Source organism: Mobula birostris, chromosome 8, assembly GCF_030028105.1.
Source record: "Mobula birostris isolate sMobBir1 chromosome 8, sMobBir1.hap1, whole genome shotgun sequence".
NCBI lineage: Eukaryota > Metazoa > Chordata > Chondrichthyes > Myliobatiformes > Myliobatidae > Mobula > Mobula birostris.
In genome coordinates, this window is record NC_092377.1 from 165,131,776 (window position 1) to 165,155,095 (window position 23,320).

General features: G+C 40.5%; 1 protein-coding gene across 1 annotated transcript in view; it reads left to right on the plus strand.

Annotated features, from left to right (window-relative positions):
• Nucleotides 1-23,320, plus strand: part of LOC140201928 (cytotoxic granule associated RNA binding protein TIA1-like) — a 63,664-nt gene that overhangs the window by 4,346 nt on the left and 35,998 nt on the right. Inside the window, exon 2 of the mRNA XM_072266742.1 lies at nucleotides 20,780-20,876. Within this exon, the coding sequence (XP_072122843.1) occupies nucleotides 20,780-20,876 (97 nt within the window). The remainder of the gene's footprint in view (nucleotides 1-20,779; nucleotides 20,877-23,320) is intronic.

Here is a 23,320-nt window from a genome sequence, read left to right on the forward strand (position 1 = left end):
GGACAATATCTAGTAACATGAGGAAACGAATTGAAGCAGCAGAGATGTGGTTTTTGAAGAGGATGCAAAGAATATCATGGATGAAACGAATATCTAATGAGGATGTCATGAACAGAGCAAGCACAAAAAGAGAAATGTATGAGATCATGAAAAGACAACGTGACTTCATTGGACAATGTGATTAGGAAAGAGGAGTTAGAATGCATGGTAACTTTGGGAAAGATTAAAGGGAAGAAAGCAAGAGGAAGGCAAAGACAAATGATGATGAGGACAGTAGCCAGAGAACTGGAAATGAATACCAATGAATTGATCCACTTGACCTGAAACAGGAGTGTGTGGGCCATGGCAGTCAAAGCTCAAACTGGGCATGACTCCTGATGATGATGATAATGATGATGATGATCACAATTCTTCCAGGGCCTGCTGCAGTGAAGCATCCCCACAGCGCAATGCAGCCACCACCATGCTTCACGGTAGGGATGGTGTGTTTTTGATGATGTGCAGTGTTTGGCTTACTCCTAACAGTGTTTAATCTGATGGCCAAAAAAAAAGCACAATTTTGATTTCATCAGACCATAGAACCTTCTTCCAGCTGTTTTCAGAATCTCCCACTTGCCTTTTGGCAAACTCTAGCTGAGATTTCATGAGTTTTCTCAGCTAGACAGTGGCTTTCTCTTTGCCACTCTTCCGTAAAAGATATGACTGGTGAAGTACTCGGGCTATTGTGTGCACAGTCTCTTCCATCTTAGCCACTGAAGCTTGTAACTCCTGCAGAGTTGTCATAGGTCTCTTGGTGGCCTCCATCACTAGTCCACTTCTTGCACAGTCACTCAGTTTTTGAGGAGGGCCTGCTCCAGGCAGATTTATAGCCGTGCCATATGCTTTCCATTTCTTGATGACTGACTTAACTATCCAAGGGATATTCAGTGACATGAAATGTTCGTATATCTATCTTCTGACTTGTGCTTTACAACAAACCTTTTTGTAGAGTTGCTTGGAGTGTTCTTTTGTCTTCATAGTGTAGTTTTTGCCTGGATACTGACTCACCGGCAGTTGGACCTTCCAGATACAGGTGTATTTTTAATACAATGAGTTGAAACACCTTGATCTCCATTTAAGTAATTATGTGACTTCTAAAAACAATTGGCTTTACCAGTGATGATTTGGTGTGTCATATTAAAGGGGGTGAATACTTGTTCAATCAATTATCTTGTATTTTATATTTGTAGTTAATTTAGATTACTTTGTAGAGATCTGTTTTCACGTTGACATGAAAGAGTCTTTTTCTGTTGATCAGTCCACTGTGATTCAATGTTGTAAAACAATAAAACATGAAACTTTCCAAGGGGAGGTGAATACTTTTTATAGGCACTATGTGTATAGATATATGTTCATATGTGTGTGTATATGTATGTATATGTGTGTGTGTATGTATGTGTGTATATATATATATATATATATATATACATACACAAACATTTATACATACACACACGCCACTCAGCTTGTCAAGCTTGATCTGCAAACATACTATTTTACACTCTCTAGAATTCAACAGAGCATCAAAAGTCCTTTAGTGTTTTTTGCTATTTATTTATCATCAGAAAATGAGTGATCACTGATTCCTTATACATGGAGTGAGGCTTGGGCTGATTAGAGACTAGTAAGATTCATTCCACAGAATTTTCAGTCTTTGACCATTGATGAGAAAAGAGGAACCTAATCAGTTCCCCTCTACCACCACTCTGTTCCGTCTAGCAGAATTAGTCCTTACTCTTAATAATTTCTCCTTTGGCTCCTCCCACTTCCTCCAAACTAAAGGTGTAGCTATGGGCACCCATATGGGTCCTAGCTATGCCTGCCTTTTTGTTGGCTTTGTGGAACAATCTATGTTCCGTGCCTATTCTGGTATCTGTTCCCCCACTTTTCCTTTGCTACATCGATGACTGCATTGGCACTGCTTCCTGCACGCATGCAGAACTCGTTGACTTTATTAACTTTGCCTCCAACTTTCATCCTGCCCTCAAGTTTACCTGGTCCATTTCCGACACCTCCCTCCCCTTTCTAGATCTGTCTCTGGAGACAGCTTATCCACTGATGTCTACTATAAGCCTACTGACTCTCTCAGCTATCTGGACTATTCCTCTTCTCACCCTGTCTCTTGCAAAAACACCATCCCCTTCTCGCAATTCCTCCGTCTCCGCCGCATCTGCTCTCAGGATGAAGCTTTTCATTCTAGGATGAGGGAGATGTCTTCCTTTTTTAAAGAAAGGGGCTTCCCTTCCTCCACTATCAACTCAAACGCAATTCCCCCATTTCACGTACATCTGCTCTCAATCCATCCTCCCGCCACCCCACTAGGAATAGGGTTCCCCTGGTCCTCACCTACCACCCCACCAGCCTCCGGGTCCAACATATTATTCTCCGTAACTTCCGCCACCTCCAACGGGATCCCACCAATAAGCACATCTTTCCCTCCCCCTCTCTTTCTGCATTCCGCAGGGATCGCTCCCTACACAACTCCCTTGTCCATTCGTCCCCCCCATCCCTCCCCACTGATCTCCCTCCTGGCACTTATCCGTGTAAGCGGAACAAGTGCTACACATGCCCTTACACTTCCTCCCTTACCACAGGGCCCCAAACAGTCCTTCCAGATGAGGCAACACTTCACCTGTGAGTCGACTGGGGTGATATACTGTGTCTGGTGCTCCCGATGTGGCCTTTTATATATTGGCGAGACCCGACACAGACTGGGAGACCGCTTTGCTGAACATCTACGCTCTGTCCGCCAGAGAAAGCAGGATCTCCCAGTGGCCACACATTTTAATTCCACATCCCATTCCCATTCTGACATGTCTATCCACAGCCTCCTCTACTGTAAAGATGAAGCCACACTCAGGTTGGAGGAACAACACCTTATATTCCGTCTGGGTAGCCTCCAACCTGATGGCATGAACATGGACTTCTCTAACTTCCGCTAATGCCCCACCTCCCCCTCGTACCCCATCTGTTACTCATTTTTATGCGCACATTCTTTCTCTCACTCTCCTTTTTCTCCCTCTGTCCCTCTGAATATACCTCTTGCCCATCCTCTGGGTCCCCCCACCCACCTCCTTGTCTTTCTTCCCAGACCTCCTGTCCCATGATCCTCTCGTATCCCCTTTTGCCAATCACCTGTCCAGCTCCTGGCTCTATCCCTCCCCCTCCTGTCTTCTCCTATCATTTTGGATTTCCCCCTCCCCCTCCAACTTTCAAATTCCTTACTCACTCTTCCTTCAGTTAGTCCTGACGAAGGGTCTTGGCCTGAAACGTCGACTGCATCTCTTCCTACAGATGCTGCTTGGCCTGCTGCGTTCACCAGCAACTTTGATGTGTGTTGATTGATTGCCAAGTCTCAACATTGGCATTCAGTGGCATTGCCATTGGAATTGTTAAATCTTCCAGCATCAATGTACTGGGGGAGGGATGGTTTTTGTTAACCAGAAACTCAATTGGATCAGCCATGAAAATACGGTGACTACAACAGCAGATCAGAAGGCCTGGATGTCTTAAAGCTTTTCTATCATCTGCGAGCAGGGGTCGAGAACATGATTGCATGCTTAATACTCGACTAGATGAGTGCAGTTCTAACAATTCAAGATCCAGGACAGTGCAGCCCCTTTAATTAGCACCAATGGTACAATATGGCTGTAGTTGTATACCTTCTACAAAACACATTGGAAAGCACACTAATGCCATGAGGGAAGAGGCTATGCAACATTCTCCCCAGGACTACTAGGCTAAAAAAAGTTACTTTCCCAAGCAGTAAGCCTGATCAACACCTTCACTCAGTAACTCCACCACTGCTTTATTATTTCCTGTCATTCACCTTGTATATAGCATTGCGTCTCACATACAGTCAATTTATGTATATAAGATATCTTGTGTATTTATGCTTATTGTTTGCTTTTTAAATTATTATTATATTCTTTATTTTTTGTGGGGTTTTTCGTGCTGCATCAGATCCGGAGTAACAATTACTTTGCTCACCTTGCGCTTATGTACAGGAAATGACTTTAAACAACCTTGACATTGAACTTTTAAAAACTTTTAATGGAATATGTGTATAGTTGAGGATGTTTTAAAATATTTTTCAGTGAGTGACAGTTATCAGTTGTGCTGGAAATCTTGAGCGACACACACACACAATTCTGCAGCAACTCAGCAAGACAGACAGGTCTTATGAAGGAGCTTGGCCCAAGCTGTCATCTGTTTATTCCCCTCCATAGATCATGTCTGTCTTGCTGAGTGCCTCCAGTATTTTGTATATTGCTCAGTTGTCATAACCAAGTCAGCAATTAGGAGGGCAGTATTTTGGAAATTCAGTTATAAATCTTTCATGAAATGTAACTGTAAACTATTAGATTTTGTTATATTTCTGAATGCAGGTTTGTTTTTCAGCAGTGGGGATTAAGGAGAAAGGTGGGTGACTGCAACCTGTTTGTCAGTGTGAGTGTTTTCCATTTTAATTTTCATCTTTAACCTTTGCAGATTATTATCTAGACTTTAAGTGAAGTTTCTTTGCTCCTATTTAATGAAGTTGCATTGTGATTCTTCAAGTAAATAATAGTGAGCAAGTAATTTTGTATTTCCCTCCAGTAAACCCACAATGTACTTTCGTAATGGTGTACAATGGCAAACAAATTAAACTGATTAATAATGAGTATATTGTTTACTTAGACACATTATGTATTTGTTTATGATTTTGTTTACTCTGTGAATGTTCTTAATTGAGCATTCAAAACTTTTTCAGTACTGTGGAGGACTTATTGATGACTAAGAGTAAACGTCCAAGATTTATTTATGGCCAGTTGAACAATTGTTGATGCACATTTTAAAAATGCGAGCTGTTACATTGGAGGAGTGATTTCATGGTGGAAGTATGATACTCCCATTTCCTGTAATGTCAAGGAGCTATCTTGTAAAGGGACAGGTGATTAACTAAATAGAGTAACACACACCAAAGTTGCTGGTGAACGCAGCAGGCCAGGCAGCATATCTAGGAAGAGGTGCAGTCGACATTTCAGGCCGAGACCCTTCGTCAGGACTAACTGAAGGAAGAGTGAGTAATAGATTTGAAAGTTGGAGCGGGAGATCCAAAATGATAGGAGAAGACAGGAGGGGGAGGGATGGAGCCAAGAGCTGGACAGGTGATAGACAAAATGGATCATGGGACAGGAGGTCTGGGAAGAAGATGTTTTCAATTAAAATTCTTTTTTCTGTTTCTCCATTAAATTATTACTAATCAGACGTCAATGGAACTGGGTTAGAATTAGTGCCATTATTTTAAGTGAACTGCAAAAATAGTGTCTGGAGATCCTAGTTTTCACTTCAGCCCCAAACCATTTGTACGAATAAAGAAGTTGCTTATAATTTTAAATTAAAAATGGTTGGCCAAACGGGATGTTGTTTTTATTGTAGCAGCTAGGAAGAACATAATGTTGCTTTATCACTGGTAGTTTTAAACCCTTTAGTTCTAAAGCCCTTTTTTTTAGATGGTGTCCCAATTGGGTATGGTTTATTTGTGCAAAGGTACAGCCTAATGAAGGTTAAATATTCAATATATATCAATGGAAACAATTATTCAGAATGTTCAACTTGGTATATTGGGGAGAAAAATGTAGACAATCAATTTTGTAATTGTAAATGATTTTCTAATATGCGTCATGCATGCACTTGATAGAAGTTAAAATTCCTGCCATTGCCTGTAAGGTGTTTGTACGTTTGCCCCGTGACTGCGCGGGTTGCCTTTGGGTGCTCTGCTTTTTCCCCACAGTCCAAAAGATGTACTGGTTAGCAGGTTAATTGGTTATTGTAAGTTGCCCTGTGATTAGGGTTAAATCAGGAGATTGCTAGGCAGCATGGCTTGAAGGGCTGGAAGGGCACATTGGTGCTGAATGTCAATAAAAAAAAATAAATAAATAATTGCTTTGGCACCATTTGAAGAGGAACAGAGGAGTTTCCCTTTGTTTCTTACTCACCATTGCTGAAGATTACTTTGCCATTATTACTGCTTTTGGATTCTTGATCTGTGCAAATTTCCTGCTGTGTTTCCTGTATTGTAGTAGTGATCACACTTCCAAAGTACAATTCTGAGGAGTTTCCAGGATGTTCTAAGCTTATGAAGGTGCTATAAAAAGCAAGTATTTTATAAACAACTTGTCAACATATCAGTATTGCACTTACATTGTTAAATGTGCAAGTTCTGGACGTTTACGGGGGAAACTAAATGAATTTGGGTAAAGAACACATCGAGCTAGCAAGAAATGTGAGGCAACATAACATTAGTGCTTGCTGATCTTTTAAGAATGTTATAATATAATTTATACTATTAGTTATGTTTCAGCTGTTTATGGTGCTAATTATACAACAGCTTGAGTACTGTGCTCAATTCTGGTTGCCACATGATGTGAAAGGTATGATTGCACAGGAAATTTGCGTGATGTTTCAGCTATGAGGAAAGATTGGATAGTTGGGGAACTTTAAAAGTGTGAGGTATTGCACACTTATGGGTGATTAAAGTGCAAGAGAAAAGTACACAGTATGTATTACGACTCTCAAGAGCATTGATATACATAGGGATCTTAGGGCGGTAAATAGCAACAAGTAAATAAGGTGGTAAAGAAGACACCTACCGACCTATCTTTGTTTGGGGTCTTGTGTAAAAGTTGGAAAGTTTTATGGTAGTTGTATTTGGTTAGACAGCATTTGGAGTACTGAGTGCAGTTCTGGTTACTGCAATACAGTGTAGATGTGAAGCCATTGGAGAGGGTGCAGAACAGGCTGTTCAATGGATTAGAAAGGATTAGCTATAAGGAGAAGTTGGACACACTTGGATTGTTTTCTCTGGAGCATTGGAGGCTGAGGGGTGACCTGATAGAAGAACATAAAATCATGAGGTGAGTACATAGGGTCTTTTTCTCAGGGTGGAAATGTCAAATACTGGAGGGCATAGGTAAGGTTGGAGGGAGTGACTTCCGCCAATATGGTGCCAGTGACCAATGGCAACATTGTGCAGACAGCTTACAAAACTATAGGATACTTTTCTAAATATACTACTACTACTACTACTACTACTGAATTGCGAATGATTGCAGCCTTTAATTTCTCTTTTCAGAATGTGTTTTTGGGCTAAACTGAGTGATCTGGCACTTGTGTGGTCTGTTGGGGGATTTGGTGTGGATGAGATTCTGTGTCGGTTACTAATGGAACCTATGGTTGGCTCCATTGCTCCAAGCTGATTAAAGTATTGAACAAGATTAGAATAGTTGAGAATGAGAGCAGAAAACAAGCAGGTGTGCCTGTGCCGTCGGTCTGATTTTTCACTCTCTCAATGCTGCTGGCAGGCAGAAGGTGCTAGGTCTTGGATGCCACGCCACCAGGTCGGGGGTGGCTGTTGCTTGCGGCCATTTGTCTTCTGAATTAGCTCTCTTCAGTGCTGAATGTGCTCCACAGTTGTGAACTTGCTTTGGGGTCTCTGCAGTTCATGTTGCTTGTGTTTTTTTTTCTTTTTTTTTAAACTATTTGTGCAATTTTATCAGGGTGCTTCACTACTGAACCAACTCTGTAGCTGTGGCCTGTGGCCATTGACATGGCGCTGAGGACTCACTTTTGGTGACTTTGCGGTCAATGTTATTTGCTTACTTTTCATTGTTCACATGATTTGTTTTTTCTGCATATTGGGTGTTAGGTGGTCATGTGTTGGATTTTCTTTGAACAGGTTCTATTGTGTTTCTTTGTTTTGTTGCTGCCTGCAAGAAGATGAATCTTAAGATTGTATACTATATACAGGTTTCCCCTGCCATCCAAAGGTAGAGCGTACCTATGAAATGGTTCGTAAGCCGGAATATCGTAAAGTGAAGAAGCAATTACCATTTATTTATATGGGAAAAATTTGTGAGCATTCGCAGACACAAAAAATAACCTACTAAATCATGCCAAATAACACACAAAACCTAAAATAACAGTAACATATAGTAAAAGCAGGAATGATATGATAAATACACAGCCTCTATAAAGTAGAAATACTTCTCTACAATCATTGCCGCACTGTTCTCCGTAGCAAAAATCTCACCGAAACGCTGTTGGCGGAAACACTTTCTCCAGTAACCTTTAAGCTATGAAGCTGCCAAATCATACCAAATACATAAAAATACACAGCCTATATAAAGTAGAAATAATGTATGTACAGTGTAGTATCACTTAGGGAAATTGGGAAGACAGCACCGATGATGGTGTGTTAGGCTGAGTCGTTAGAGGTTGGGGTGGTGTAGTGGCCCCCACCCTCTGGGCCGCTGACTGATACTGATCTGCGAAGAATGCAGCGGTACAGCGGTGGCCGTAACGCATCCGGCACTTCTTAAGAAAAAAGCCGAAATAAACAAGCTAATTAATTACGTGCCGGGTGGCACCTAATTAATTAGCTTGTTTATTTCAGCTCTTTTCTTAAAGATGTGTTGGGTGCGTCCCAGTTACCGCTGCATTCTCCGCGGCAATGTATCGGTTCGCAGCCCAGGGGCTGGGGTGTCATCGGGCCAGGCAGGTCATCTTCTTCTGTGTCTGCCTGCCTCGCCGTCAAAGCTGGAGGTTCGTCGTCTGCTGTGGCTGATGTGGAAGGCTTGAAAAATGACAGTATGCTTGTCTGCTAGCCTCGCTCATTTTTCTATCATCTCATGCAGTTGCTTCACGTTCAGTTTCTAGACGACTTCACTTTTGGTCCGTTCGCTACTGCATTCGGTTTCGATTGTTATCCTTTCCTCTTCCAATTGCATCAGCTCTTCATCTATCAGTTCTTGGTCATGGGATGCCGAAACCTCTTCACATCATCTTCGTCAACTTCCCCAAGCCAAACTCGCTTTGTCCTTGCTTCGTTCACCACGATCGAAATGCTTAATTATGTCTAGTTTTACTCTTAAGTGTAACACCCTTACAAGCTCTTTTAGGCTTTTCTGATACCTTAGAACTTCTTGCTAACGGCTGCTTGCATGCGCATGTTTAAGCAGTGCCGGCGAGAATGCCGTTCTGGGGGAGGAGCGGCTGCTCAGGGCATGCGCTGCTTTTTCTGCATGCTGCCTTTTTTCGTAACAGCGAGGTGTCGTAAAGCGAATGCTCAAAGTGGGGGACACCTGTACATACTTTGCATATAAACGTACTTTGAACTTTTGAGAAGGTTTAAGAGATTTGCAAAGCAGTTTTAAAGCAGAGGACCAAAGCATGCCGCTGAAGAAATATGAGTTTCAGAAAGAATGTCAGACATCAGAATCTGACAGACACTTATTGACCATCCTTTGTATCTTTTGAAAAACTGGTGGTGAGCCATTTCAACTGCTACAGTAAGGTTTGCTGGGTAAGAAAATGCAAAGCTGATCTGACCACAGCCAGAGGCTTTTACAGGAAAGTTGGGGGATAAAAGTATGCTGTGCTGCACATAAATTATGGCAGCATCCATTATTAAAGACCTCCAGCACCCAGGGCATGCCCTTTTCTCACTGTTATCATCATGTAGGAGATACAGAAGCCTGAAGGCATGCACTCAGCGATTCAGGAACAGCTTCTTCCCCTCTGCCATCCGATTCCTAAATGGACTTTGAAGGCTTGGATACTACCTCACTTTTTTTTAATATACAGTATTTCTGTTTTTGCAATTTTTAAAAAAATAATCTATTTTGATTTACTTGTTTATTTTTTTTCCTCTTTCTCTGCTAAATTATGTATTGCATTGAACTGCTGCTAAGTTAACAAATTTCACATCACATGCCGGTGATAATAAATCTGATTCTGAAGAGCAGGCCTGTGTAAGCAATTCGTCTTAACTTGGATAAATGCTGAGCTATGTTGATTTAGCTATGCTGTTTGTGAGAACATGTACTTAACATGAACCCAGCACATATAGGAAAGTCAAGTCGATCAGGCTGACAGACTACAGCAGTCAAGACTATGTGGTAATAGGTAAAGTGTGTCTGGAAGAATTCCATAAATCTCCAGTATTCCAACTCACATTTACTGATATCTTTGTATTCTAAGCTAGGTGCACTGGGGTAATTATCTTCATATGTTGATAACAGCATTGATAAGTACAAAACAACAATCTTTGAGAACAAAGTTCCAGTTAGATTATTGGAAATCGCTTGAAGTTGGTTACTCGTTTTAAGAGCTGAATGTCAGTTGGATTGCTGCTTTTGCAGTTGATCATTATCTGCTCTTGTATGCAGTGATAATTAGAAATGCTTTCTCACAAGATGAATTCCTAATCACTGTAAAACAGTTGCATTTGAGAAAGGCAAGTTAAGTTGTTAGAATGAAATTGAGACTTTCTAAAATATACTGTAAATTAATTTTCTCTTTAGTAAAACAAAAACAGACTGTCTGCACCCAGATCATAAATGGTCTACTTATGAATGACATACTCGTTCCTGTACTCACTGGAATTAATGAGAACCGGGGGTGGGGTGTGGGGGGGGGGGGCGCAGATCTTATTGAAACCTACTGAATGTTGAAAGGACTAGATAGGGTGGATGTGGAGAGGATGTTTCCTATGGTGGACTAGAGGGCACACCCTCAAAATTGAGGGTGACCTTTTAGAATAGAGGTGAGGAAGAATTATTTTAACCAGAGAGTATTGAATCTGTGGAATGCTCTACCACAGACAGTGGTGGAGACCAAATCCGTGTGTATGTTTAAGGTGGAAGTTGACAGTTTCCTGATCAGTCAGGGCATCAAAGGGTATAGTGAGAAGACAGGTGTGTGAGGTCGAATGGGATCCAGGATTAGCCATGATGAAATGGCAGAGCGGACTCCATTAGGCTGAATGGCCTAATTCTGCTCTAATGTCTTGCGGTCTTAAAGATGAGTGCCCATGATATTGTTCAAAAATCCAACATGTTTCATTTCTGAAAACTGCGCAACTAATTTGCTTTCAGTAATTGAGCTTGCTTAAAAGTTGTGCATTTTTCCCATTAATTATGATACTATGGAGAAGTGGTTACTATGTTAAGTGATTTTAAAGTATTTTCTGACTGAGACAGAATTGATTTTTGGACATCTGTAAAATGGAACTGCTTATTTTATTTTTACTTATATAGAAATACAGTACTGTTGCAGACCCTTCCAGCGCAACGAGCCCACCCAACCTAATTACACCTATGTGACCAATTAACCTACTAACCTGTGCATCCTTGGAATGTGGGTGGAAACCAGAGCATCTGGAGGAAACCCAAGTGGTCATGAGGCGAATGTACATTACCCTGCACTTTGAATAATAATTCATTGTTGTGAAGGTGATTATTGGACAAAATCTGTCTTTGAAAATTATGCAAGGAACTTCCATGCTACTTAAAAATAGTAACTACTTTCACCAAAACTCAATGAGTAAATGTAACAGTTATTCAGTTTTGCTTGACAAATCTTCAGTCTATGCAGTTAGATGATGTCGCATATTTGCAGCATTCAGAGCACAAAGATTGTCTTGTGGATGTAGGGGTGGAGTAACATTCAGAGATTTCTGCTCCAAATTGCTGTCCTGGGATTTGGATGGAAAGTAAAGGAATGTATGCCAGGTGAGAACATAATCAGATCCCTGGAGAGAAATAATGTGCCAGAACAAACTATTCAAGCTCACATGAGAAGTACTGGAAGATTGCCACCAGTCATAGAACCATATTTTAGCATAACTGCTTCATGAGGACAGGAAAGAAATCATTCTATAATCTGATGTTTCTCACATTTTTTGCTAATGACTGTTTTCCTTATTTCAGAAATATATTTTATTCATAATATTCATTATTCATAGAGGGAGTTAGATATGGCCCTTGTGGCTAAAGGGATCAGGGGGTATGGAGGGAAGGCTGGTACAGGGTTCTGAGTTGGATGATCAGCCATGATCATATTGAATGGTGGTGCAGGTTTGAAGGGCTGAATGGCCTACTCCTGCACCTATTTTCTATGTTTCTATAACGTGGAGATGAAATATAATCAGTGCATTTATTTTCACTGTATTCTAACATCAAATCAGTACATGCTCTCTTGCTAAGTTCATGCTACTCGTGTTTCCTCCTAGAAATATTTGTGAAGCTGTTGCACTGCACTCAGCCCCTTGGTGTCGAGTGGCAACAGGTACTTGGACTGTGGTCATTCTGCACAAAGCCTCTACAGTGGGTGAATGGAGCTTCATTGTGCCCTTCAGCACATACTGGAATGTACTGGTCAGCAGCTTTCACTAATGGACATCTCTTTAGATTGGAAGACCAACAAGTTTTGGTCAGAGCAAAGTGCGTCTTTTGAGTTGTCTTCCAGCAGAAGTTGATATTTGTTTCAGATTATATAATGGCTAGTGTTTCAGAGTCATGTGTTACACGGTGCCTGGGATGAACCTAAAGATGAACCATTGTATTATTTTCCAGACCTTGGCAAGTGCACGTACCAAGAAGATGTGAATGATTTTCTCATCCACTTTGCAGCCATCTTGTGGACAGTGTCCAGTGAGAGAGAGACTTTGGCTGTGCATGGAGGACCTAGTTTGGTAGGGGGGGGGGGGTGCAGGCGCGCACATTCTCAGCCAGGCAAGCAAAGTCTGAGAGACAAGAGTGCAGATGCTGGGATCTGGAACAAGTGGCGGAACTTATTCAGTTAGGCAGCATCTATGGAGGCAAAGGGATTGTTGATGTTCTGGGTCAAGACACTGAATCAGGTTGAGAGTGAAGATGGTCCCTCTAAAGGGGTGAGGAATGGTGAGGCAAGAGCTGACAAATGAGATTTTGTGAGATGAGAACTACTGTAGGCTGGTCTTACAGAATCATGGTTCCAGGACAACATCCATGCACCATCAATCTACAGGCCATGACATTCATTTCTTTTGTAACTGTATGTTTTTCTGCTATCATAATTATATGTGCTGTGTATGACTGTTCTGCGATTTGCACCTTGGCCTGAGACGTTTCGTTTGGCTGTATTTGTGTGTATGAATCTGTAGGAGTTTTTGAGTGTTTTAGATGACAAACCAAATCTCCTCAAACTCCTGATGAAATGTAACCGCTGTCTAGCTGCCCTTATAGCTGCATCAATATTTGAGAGTTCTGGAGACCTCATTGGTGCATGGAGAAGTGTTTGTTGTTGCAGCACTGCCATGTTATTGAGAAGCAGTGCTGTAGTTACTAAACCACACTGGTACAAAACAATTAAAGAGCACAATAGTTTTCAGTCTTGAGTCTGGCCACAATTTAGGTTCTCTTTAGTATCTTCAATTGTTACTTGATAGAAGCATTATAAGCCAGATATTTTAGATTCCCCTGCCCCCTTCACCCCAGAGATATCAATCCATAGAGGCTCATGAATATTAAAGTGAAATCTGCCTTTTTTTAAACCTTGGATGTTTCCTGTATTAAGCAGAACCCCACCTTCCATCGATTGTATTAGAGATATGCCTAAATCCAGAAACTGGTTTATTATCACTGATATATGCCATGAAATTTGTTGTTTTGTGGCAGCAGTACAGTGGAAGACATAAAATTATTATGTCACAAAAATAAAGAAATAGTGCGAAAGAGGAATAGCAAGATAGTGTTCATGAACCATGATTATGAAAGGACATCCTAATACAGTTCCAGTACATAAGAACTTAAGGTCTTGACTGTCTTATAAAGAGTAATTTGCAGTATTTAAGCAGTACCCTAGCAGAGCGTAACCAGTGTTTTATTATACTTTATGTATCAGTCTTTTCAATTTGTTTGTCTACCTTCAAAAATGTGCATGCATGCATCTCTCGATCTCCTTTGTCCTTGTACCTTTCACTTTAATGTTAAAGTGGAGGCAGATGATGTTCATGTTGCCTTTTTGCTTGCTTTCTACCAAAATCTGTAATTTCACAAATAGTAGTGTAATATTGGTGATCACAAGTCAGTCAGTAATCTAGACAAAATGACGTAAGGGCATTGGTTGAGGTGGTTTCCTAAGTGATTTAGCAGAATGCCTTATCCAAATCTTTCAGACAAGTGCCATGTTTGATGAGGAAGAACTCTCCCCATCAGGTTAGCCTACTGGATGCACAGTATGCATCTCTTACGACAGCTACATTGAATTGAGACGGTTGCCCATCTCCCTAGAGAATGCATCTTGGTGAAGAAGGCCACGGGAATGATTCAGAGACATTGCCTGATTTATTCTGACAGCTGTGTATCACAGGAACCTCATCAGTAGTTCATACTCAAGTTAGCTGAGTTCAGTTTAAAAAATCTGAAATACAAAGCTCATATCATTAAGGGTGAGTGTAAAATGGCTGGATTATCTTTCTGATTAATTTATTGTACAGAAAGTTGGTCGTGTGGAGAAAAATCCTATTGCTTGTGGTGGCATAAGGGCTTGTGTTATTACTGTAGTCTGATAATGAAGGAAAGATTTGAGATTTTTTTTCTCTCTACCTAGTTTGTATTTATTCAAAACGTTGGATATAATATCCTTAAAATTTCCTTTGCAAAACGATAGATTAGCATTCAACAATGTTTATTGCACTGAGTTGGTCCAGAGCAATAAAAAGAAAATGTCATATGGATGTTTTATTGGCCTTTTTAAAGAACACAAACTTTGGATATTTAATTGATTTCTGAGGCTGTATTTTCACATGGACTCTGAAATTTTTTTTATACCCTTAGTTACCTAGAGAGCCTCGCGTATGATTTATGCATTGTTTACAATGGGTTTATTTTTGGAAATTAGTTAAAACAAATTTGTGTTATAATCATTGTCCAGACTTCTATGTTTGAATAGTTTAATATGTTTATTGGGTGTCAGGGTGGAGATGCGTCACTACCAAAGGATGTGTAAGGCGTTCCTTCCCTCTGCTAGTCTGCAAGTCACCCTTGGGCAAGGTGTAGCACCTGCTTAGCCCCCCTGATCAGGGTCATGTGAAGCCATGGAAGCAGGTGGTGGGTGGTATGATCAGCTGGTGCATATCACAAGTCCTGGTTATGTGACCACAGACGTCAGGCAGACAATCTCTGAAAAGTATTGATAATGACTGATGTCACCCGTCTTGTAAAGACACTGCCCAGAAGAAGACAATGGCAAACCACTTCTGTAGAAACTTTTGCGAAAAACAATTGTAGTCATGTATAGACCATGATCACCCACGTCATATAGCACAGCACATAATGATGAATATGTTTATGCTGCAAATATTAATACATTTATACTGTAAGATCAGTTGCTCCTAATGTTCAGTGATTTCAGATACCATAGTGATATATTTGGTGTTGGTGCACTAAGATCCAGTTTAGTGCCATAGATCATGTTAACTTTGAATAAATTATACTATAAACAAAACTGTCTGAGAGCAGGATAAGAATAAATAATCTTTTTGTCAAGTCCATATCTATCTGGCCATAATGCTTCCATTATTTTTTAAATTTGGGAATTTGTTGGACTTATTCTTCATTTTAGTTATTTTTAGGATATAAAAGATGCTGTGATTTATAAAACTTCAACCAGTGAGAAGTCCACATGAACTGAAGCTAGGAAGCATGTTTGTCTAGTTCTTACAGAAGTCTAGCCCAAAGCATTAACTTCTCTCTATTCAAATTAGATTGATAATTTTCCATTTCCCTATTTTCCATTTGTTTGTTGTATACAGGTGTCCCCCGCTTTTCAAACGTTCGCTATACGAAACTTCACTGTTACGAAAGACCTACATTAGGTCCCAGTTTTCACTAACAGAAGGTGTTTTCACTGTTACAAAAAAAAGGCAGCGCGTGAAAAAAAGCAGCACGCGCCCCGAGCACCGCTCTCCCCCAGATTGGGAACTGCATTCTAGCCGGCATTGCTTAAACACGTGCCTGTGAGCATCCGTTTGCAAGATGAGTTCTAAGGTATCGGAAAAGCCTAAAAGAGCTTGTAAGGGTGTTACACTTAGCGTAAAACTAGACATAAATAAGCGTTTCGATCGTGGTGAACGAAGCAAGGACAAAGTGAGTTTGGCTTGTGGAAGTTGACGAAGATGATGTTGAAGAGGTTTTGGCATTCCACGACCAAGAACTGATAGATGAAGAGCTGATGCAATTGGAAGAGAAAAGGATAACAATCGAAACTGAATGCAGTAACGAATGGACCGAAAGTGAAGTCGTCCAGGAACTGAACGTGAAGCAACTGCGTGAGATTTTTGCTGCAATGATTGCAGAAAAGTACGACTTTAATTTTGAAAGGGTACGTCGGTTTAGGGCATATTTGCAGGATGGTTTGAGTGTTTACAAAGAACTGTATGATAGAAAAATGCGCGAGGCTAAACAGTCAAGCACATCTTCCACATCAGCCACAGCAGGTGACAAACCTCGATCTTCGACATCGAGGCAGGCAGACATAGAAAAAGATGACCTACCTGCCCTGATGGAAACAGACGACACCTCAGTGTCCCACCACCCCAACCCCCGGGCAACAGACAGATAGCGATTCGCAGAGAATGCAGCGGGAGCTGGGAGACACCCAGCACATCTTTAAGAAAAAAAACCGAAATAAACAAGCTTATTAATTAGGTGCCGCCAGGCACGTAATTGTCGGCCCAGATCAGAGGCGATTGCTGATTGTGTTGCCTCTGATCTGGGCCGACATTTACGTGCCGGGCAGCACCTAATTAATTAGCTTGTTTATTTTGGCTTTTCTCGTAAAGATGTGCTGCATGCGTCCCAGCTACCACTGCATTCTTCGCAGATCGGTATCAGTCAGTGGCCTGGAGGGTGGGGGCCACTGCACCACCCCAACCTCCGATGACTCAGCTTAACACACCATCATCAGTGTGCTCCGCGCTGTCTTCCTGATTTCAGTAAGTGATACTACACTGTACATACATTATTTCTACTTTATATAGGCTGTGTATTTTTATGCGTTATTTGGTATGATTTGGCAGCTTCATAGCTTAAAGGTTACTGGAGAGAGATTTTCTGCCGAGAGTGCTTGCATGAGATTTTCGCTACGGAGAACAGTGCAGGCAGTGATTGTACAGAAGTATTTCTACTTTATATAGGCTGTGTATTTATCGTATCATTCCTGCTTTTACTATATGTTACTGTTATTTTAAGTTTTATGTGTTATTTGGCATAATTTGGTAGGTTATTTTTGGGTCTGCGAACGCTCACAAATTTTTCCCATATAAATAAATGGTAATTGCTTCTTTGCCTTACGACCTTCCGGCTTATGAACAGTTTCATAGGAACGTTCTGCCTTCGGATGGCGGGGGAAACCTGTATAGACATCTACAGCACGTTACAGATATATAGCAATTTGTTCCCTGATGGATTTTTTACTAATTGATTTTGTGTTCCTGTTTTTATGTATTCTAACAGCATTTACAATGTGTTTTTCCTATTTTTTCCCTCTCTCCAGTGTGTAGTTTTTGAATAGATTGTAGTTATCCTTTATATTTAAACATTTCCACGTGATGTTTCAAATGATTTTACTAGTATTTATCACAAACAAACAAGAGAAACTCTGCAGATGCTGGAAATCCAAGCAACACACACAAAATGCTGGAGGAACTCAGCAAGCCAGGCAGCATTTATGGAAAAGAGTAAATAGTTGACATTTTAGGCTCTGAGATGCTGCCTGGTTTGCTGAGTTCCTCCAGCATTTTGTGTGTTTCCTAATATTTATGTTCTGTGTATTGTGCTATAGTTTTCAGCTATTTTTCTGGGCTGCTTTAGTTTTGTTTTAATATTCTTTTGGGTAATTTATTCAGAATGTAGTAAACTTGAACTACATAATCAAATGAGTTTCACGTAATCTTCACCAAAACCTGACATTTAATGAAACTATGAAAGTCAGTTTCTGGGAATGCTAGCAAAACAATCAGCCGGATCTGACATTTTAGTTTTTTTTTACATAAACACTTCCTCAATCAATGTAGGACTATTGATTATTTAATAAGCACATTTAAACAAGCATCTCTCTCCAAATATGTTATTTCTAATGTTTTCCATGTCCAAATCCAAGTCATTTATTGTCATTCACTATATACGTGTATACCGTCAAATGAGACAACATTTCTCCAGATCACGGTTTAAAACTCAGTGGTACACAATGCACAAATAACTTATGAAGGTAAGAATTAAGTCTGCGGGGGGCGTCACATGATGACATGGGATTGAGACGTGTAAATCCAGCTCTCCCATAAAAAATCAGCAAAGTACCGTTTAAACAAAACAAAGTTAATAAATATTTTCCGAAAACTATTTATAAACTTTGCAAGACTTTACGATATGCCTTGTAAACCGCAACAGAAGAAGTCTGTTGTTGCGAAGCCGCCGCGAGATAGGAAGAAAAAAGGGCCTACTGCTGCGATGGAGGCTTGGACTCAGGTTGGATCTCCTTCGGAGGAGATGTATTCTATCCCTGGCGTAGAACAGGGAGCAATGGCGGCAGTAGCAGTCTCTCGGAAGAAGATGCCGGAAATGAGCATGCGCAAAGAAGAACGCATGCACAAATCGACACAACTCAAACTACAAGAACCGACAGCCACTGCAACTGAAAGTGACTCAGAGTCAGAATCGGATACCGCAGAGAATACAGATGAAGAAGAGGAGGAAGGACTGGAAGAGATTGGAAGTAAAGGAGATGACGGAGACATAAGAGAGGCTTTTTTGCAATTAATGGCTGAACTAAGAAAAGTAAGAGCAGAGCTTAGAGACATGAAGATGTGCTATAATAAAGCTATGAAAAGACAGGATAAAATGGATAAGAGGCTTCAGAAGATGGAAAGAACAATGGAACACATTAATGATAGAGTGGAAAAAACAAAATGATCTGCTTGTCTGGAACACGGAAAGAAATCGACTCTTGGAGAAAGTGGACATGTTGGAAAATTTCAGTAGACATAATAATATTAAAATTGTTGGTCTTAAAGAAGGTATGGAGGGGGAAAATCCAATAGAATTTTTTCAAAGATGGATCACGGAAGTTTTGCAAATGAAAGAGGAGGACCGATCAACTGAAATTGAGCGGGCACGTAGAGCTCTGAGACCAAAGCCACAAGATGACCAATATCCACGAGCAATTTTAATAAAATTCTTAAGATTTCAAGACAAGGAAAGGATTCTACAGGCAGCTGCCGAAGCTGCCAAGAATAGAAAAGGGCCATTGATGATTCAAGGGAACAAAATTTTTTTCTACCCTGACATAAGTTATGAACTTTTGAAGAGAAGGAAAAAAATTTAATCCGGTGAAAAAAATCCTATGGGATCACGGTTATCAAATTATATTGCGTTATCCTGCAACCTTGAATATTTTTTTGGCTGGTGGAGAAAAAAGATTTTTGATGATTACCGGAAAGCAGAGCAGGTTGTGCGAGATTCTCTGAATATTCACCAGATACAAGAACAAACCCAGGGGAGCGAGATGGATTGAAGATGAAGACTGGGTCAAAGAATGGACTTGTTGGATTTTTGAAGGCGGATGAATATATAAATATATTATTATATGAGGGAGGGGAAGTAAAGTTAAAATTTGAGGAATACTAGTAGGGAATAGTAACATTAATTTTTTTAAAAATATATATTTTTTTTTGTTATGGGGGAGCTGGAAGAAGCACTGACCAATTGCACGCTGTGTGCAAGCGTGGCTTTAGCCATGACCCGCAAATGGAGGGGGGTAGTGTTGTGTATCCTTTCATTCACAACATTAGTGGGGGGTATTTTGTTTTTTCTTTTTTTTGTACCTTATCTATTTTTCTTTAAGAAAAAAGTTAAATCTGCAAATGAATTACACATAGATAAAGTAAAGTGCATAAATTAAATATTGTAGGCTACAGTAAAATTATCTGAATGCAATCTGCATCTATTGCTACCTTAAGCCAATAATTATAGGAGGAGAAGATGGCGGCGCGACGGCAGCGTGTGCGGCCTCTCCGGTGAATGATATCTGTAATCTGTCAAGTAGGGTACCGTGCACAATTCTGATTTGATGGAGACAGACGTGAGAGTATGGAGGAACATCTGGAGAAACCTCTGAAATGCCCACTTCGCTGCTGCCACTACTGTGTGATAACTGGAACCTCCAGAGCAGAAGGCCCCGAATCCTGGGCTTTGCTTGTTTCAACGACCGGGGCGAGGTCGAAGGCGCTTGGCAGAGGATGGCGCTTGGGAGGCTGTATCGGAGGGGCTGGTCGGAGGCTCTAAGTTTTTGGATGGACGGGACTCAGTGTTGGCTGTGGTCGGCTGCTTCCAAGGCATCATCAAGTTGGCGGTGCCTGGAGGTTTATGGCAGGGAGTTTCTCCCTTTTGCCGCCTGCTATCGGGGGCTTGGGGACTTTGAGACTTTTTTTTACCATGCCCATGGTTTGTTCTTTATCAAATTATGGTATTGCTTTGCACTGCTGTAACTATATGTTATAATTATGTGGTTCTGTCAGTGTTAATCTTTGGTTTGTCCTATTTTTTTCTGTGATATCACTCTGGAGAAACATTGTATCATTTCTTAATGCATGTATGCATTTCTAAATGACAATAAAAGAGAACTAAGTGTTCTCATAATCTAATTATTTTTATTTTAAAGGAAAAGTTGGTTTTAAAGTAGTAATTTTCATTTTCGAATGTTTTTTTTATTTTTAAAATAAATCTTGTGCCATTATTATCAGGAACAGTATTGGAGTAGACACACTTTAAGGACAGGGTTTGTAAACAGTTGTAATATGAATTAGTTGCAGGTTTTGTTGGTGATTTTCAGATTTCTTACCTGTCTATATGGTTATGTTTTATTTTTGTTTTGATAGATATGTGGGAAATCTCTCCAGGGATGTGACGGAAGCCCTGATTCTTCAACTTTTCAGTCAGATTGGACCATGCAAAAGCTGCAAAATGATTGTTGAGGTATGTTGGCCTTTCTGCTTTAAAAAATCTTGGATTAATAATTGTTAGACAAATCCAAATTTGAGACTACACGAAAAGTGGTTATTTAAAAAAAAATATGGTTCCATAATGTGGAGTTGCTGTGACTCCTGCCCAGGAGAAGTTCCAACGCCTGCTGCAAGACACCCAGCCTGCTGCAGGAACAGCTGTGCTGTCAGCAGGATGGGGATTCCAAGGTCTGGGAGCTGGAGGGGGTTTTCTCAGTATGGGAAGGTGAGTGGGGGTACTGGGTTTGTGGAGGTTTGACTCCGGTAGGGAGGATGATGAAGCACATGGCACACTTTGTTGGTCAGGGCACCGAGTACAGGTGTTGTGACAACACATTGCTGTAGGTCTTGATGAGCTTGCACTTGGAGTTTTGTGTGCAGTAATGGTTTTCATGTCAGAGAAAGGATGTGATTAAGCTAGAGGGGGTACTGAATGACTCATAAGATAGTTGCAATCAGATTCATAGGAATTTGAAGTGCTGCAGCTGTCTACCCTTGATAAGGAGGCAAAGAGACAATCTTAAAATCTTTTTCCCAATGTAGGAGAGTTTAATACTGGAGGGCAAAAGCTTAAGGTGAGAGGGGAGAGATTTAAAGGGCATGTAATGGCAAGTTCAGTGCTCAATAGGCAGTGAGTGTATGGAACTAGCTTCCTGTGGTGAACATAGGTACAGTAGCAGTATTCTGGACAGGAATTGTTAAAAGGGACATGGGCCTAAGACGAGAATTAGCTTGGGTAGGTATTTGGATCAGCATCAACGAGTTGGGCTGCAGAGTTTGTTTTGTGTTGAAGACTATGAATCTATGAACTTCTCAGAAATTTCTTTCTTAGCTTTCAGCACTGCAGGTGTTGCAAGAGAAAGGTACAACAGAATCTCTTGACAGTAGAGTTTAAAATTTTTGTAATTTCTAAGCTGTTACACAGTTTGCTTCTGAAAGGATTAGTGTCTTGGAAGAATTATGACTCAAAGTTTGCTGTGGAATTAAATAGAGCAGTGAAAAAATTGAGAAATTTTGCACAAAACCCTTTTTCCTTTATCTATGGCTGATAAAGAGGAGTGAATAATGTTTTCTACATCTGTTACATTGGTATCATTTATTTATCTTTCAATTTTGTGACCATTGAGGGTTTACAATTGATCCTTGGCCTTTCCTGTAGACTAACCTTCATTAGGGGAACCATTAGTTTCCCAAAAAAACACTGCTTCTCTGAGTTAGTAGAAAGAAGTTGGACGCAGATCCTTTCCAATAACTCCTACTGAATGTGTCTAATTTTGGCGCAAAACACAGGTCTATGTTGATCCTTGCAATCAGACAAGATGACACTTAAGTGCCCACACTTACAGCAAAAATACAGATATTTGAAAGTGCATTTAGGTCCTGCAAAACAGTTTTGAATTTGAGAGGGAGGTAGATAAATTTAGTTAACTGCCAGAGAATTCAAGATCAATTTACATGATACCAGTTTTGTTGTGCCACTTTAAAGGAAAGTGGTTTAACAGGTTGTTCAGGTTTTTCTACCCACTTTTGTCAAAAGTCTTACAGAGAATCAGAATCAATCGGGTTTAATATCATTGGCATAGTGGTGAATTATTTTTGCAGGACCAGTATATTGCAATATGTAATAATAAAAGCTATAAATTCCAGTAAGTATGTATTAAAAATTAAATAGTGCGGAAAGATAGGGGGAAATACTGAAGGAGTGTTCATGGGTTTATTGTCCATTCAGAAGTCTGATATTGGAAGGAAAGGAGTTGTTCCTGAAACACGCGCGTGTGTGTGTGTGTGTGTGTGTTTGTGTGTGTGTGTGTGTCTTTAGGCTTCTGTTCCTCCTCCTTGATAGTAGCTATGAGAAGATGACATGTCTGGGTGATAGGGACCTTTTGTAGATGCTGCCTTTTTGAGACATCGCCTTTTCATGGTGTCCTGGATGCTGGGGGAGCTAGTGCCCATGATTGAGCTAGCTGAGCTTACAACTTTCAGCACCTTTTCCCAATCCTGTGCAGTGGCCTCTTCATAGTAGTTTGTGATGCGGCCGTTTAGAATGCTCTTCACGGTACATCTGTAGAAATTTGCAAGTGCCTTTGACATACCAATTTTCCTCAAACCCCTAATGAAATATAGCTGTTGTCATGCCTTCTTCGTAATTGCATCTATATGTTGGGCCCAGAATTTGCCTATTGCCACATTAGGATTACAGCAGATCCATTCTCATTGGCTCAGAGATGTTGACACCTGGGAACTTGAAACTGCTCATCCCTTCCTTTTCTGAGCCCTTGATGAGTACTGGTGTCGACTTCCCCCTCCAGAAATTCATTGGTCTTACTGATGTTGAAATCAAGGGTGGTTTCTGTGACACCACTCAACCATCTGATCTGTTTTGCTCCTGTATGCCTCTTCATCACCATATGACATTCT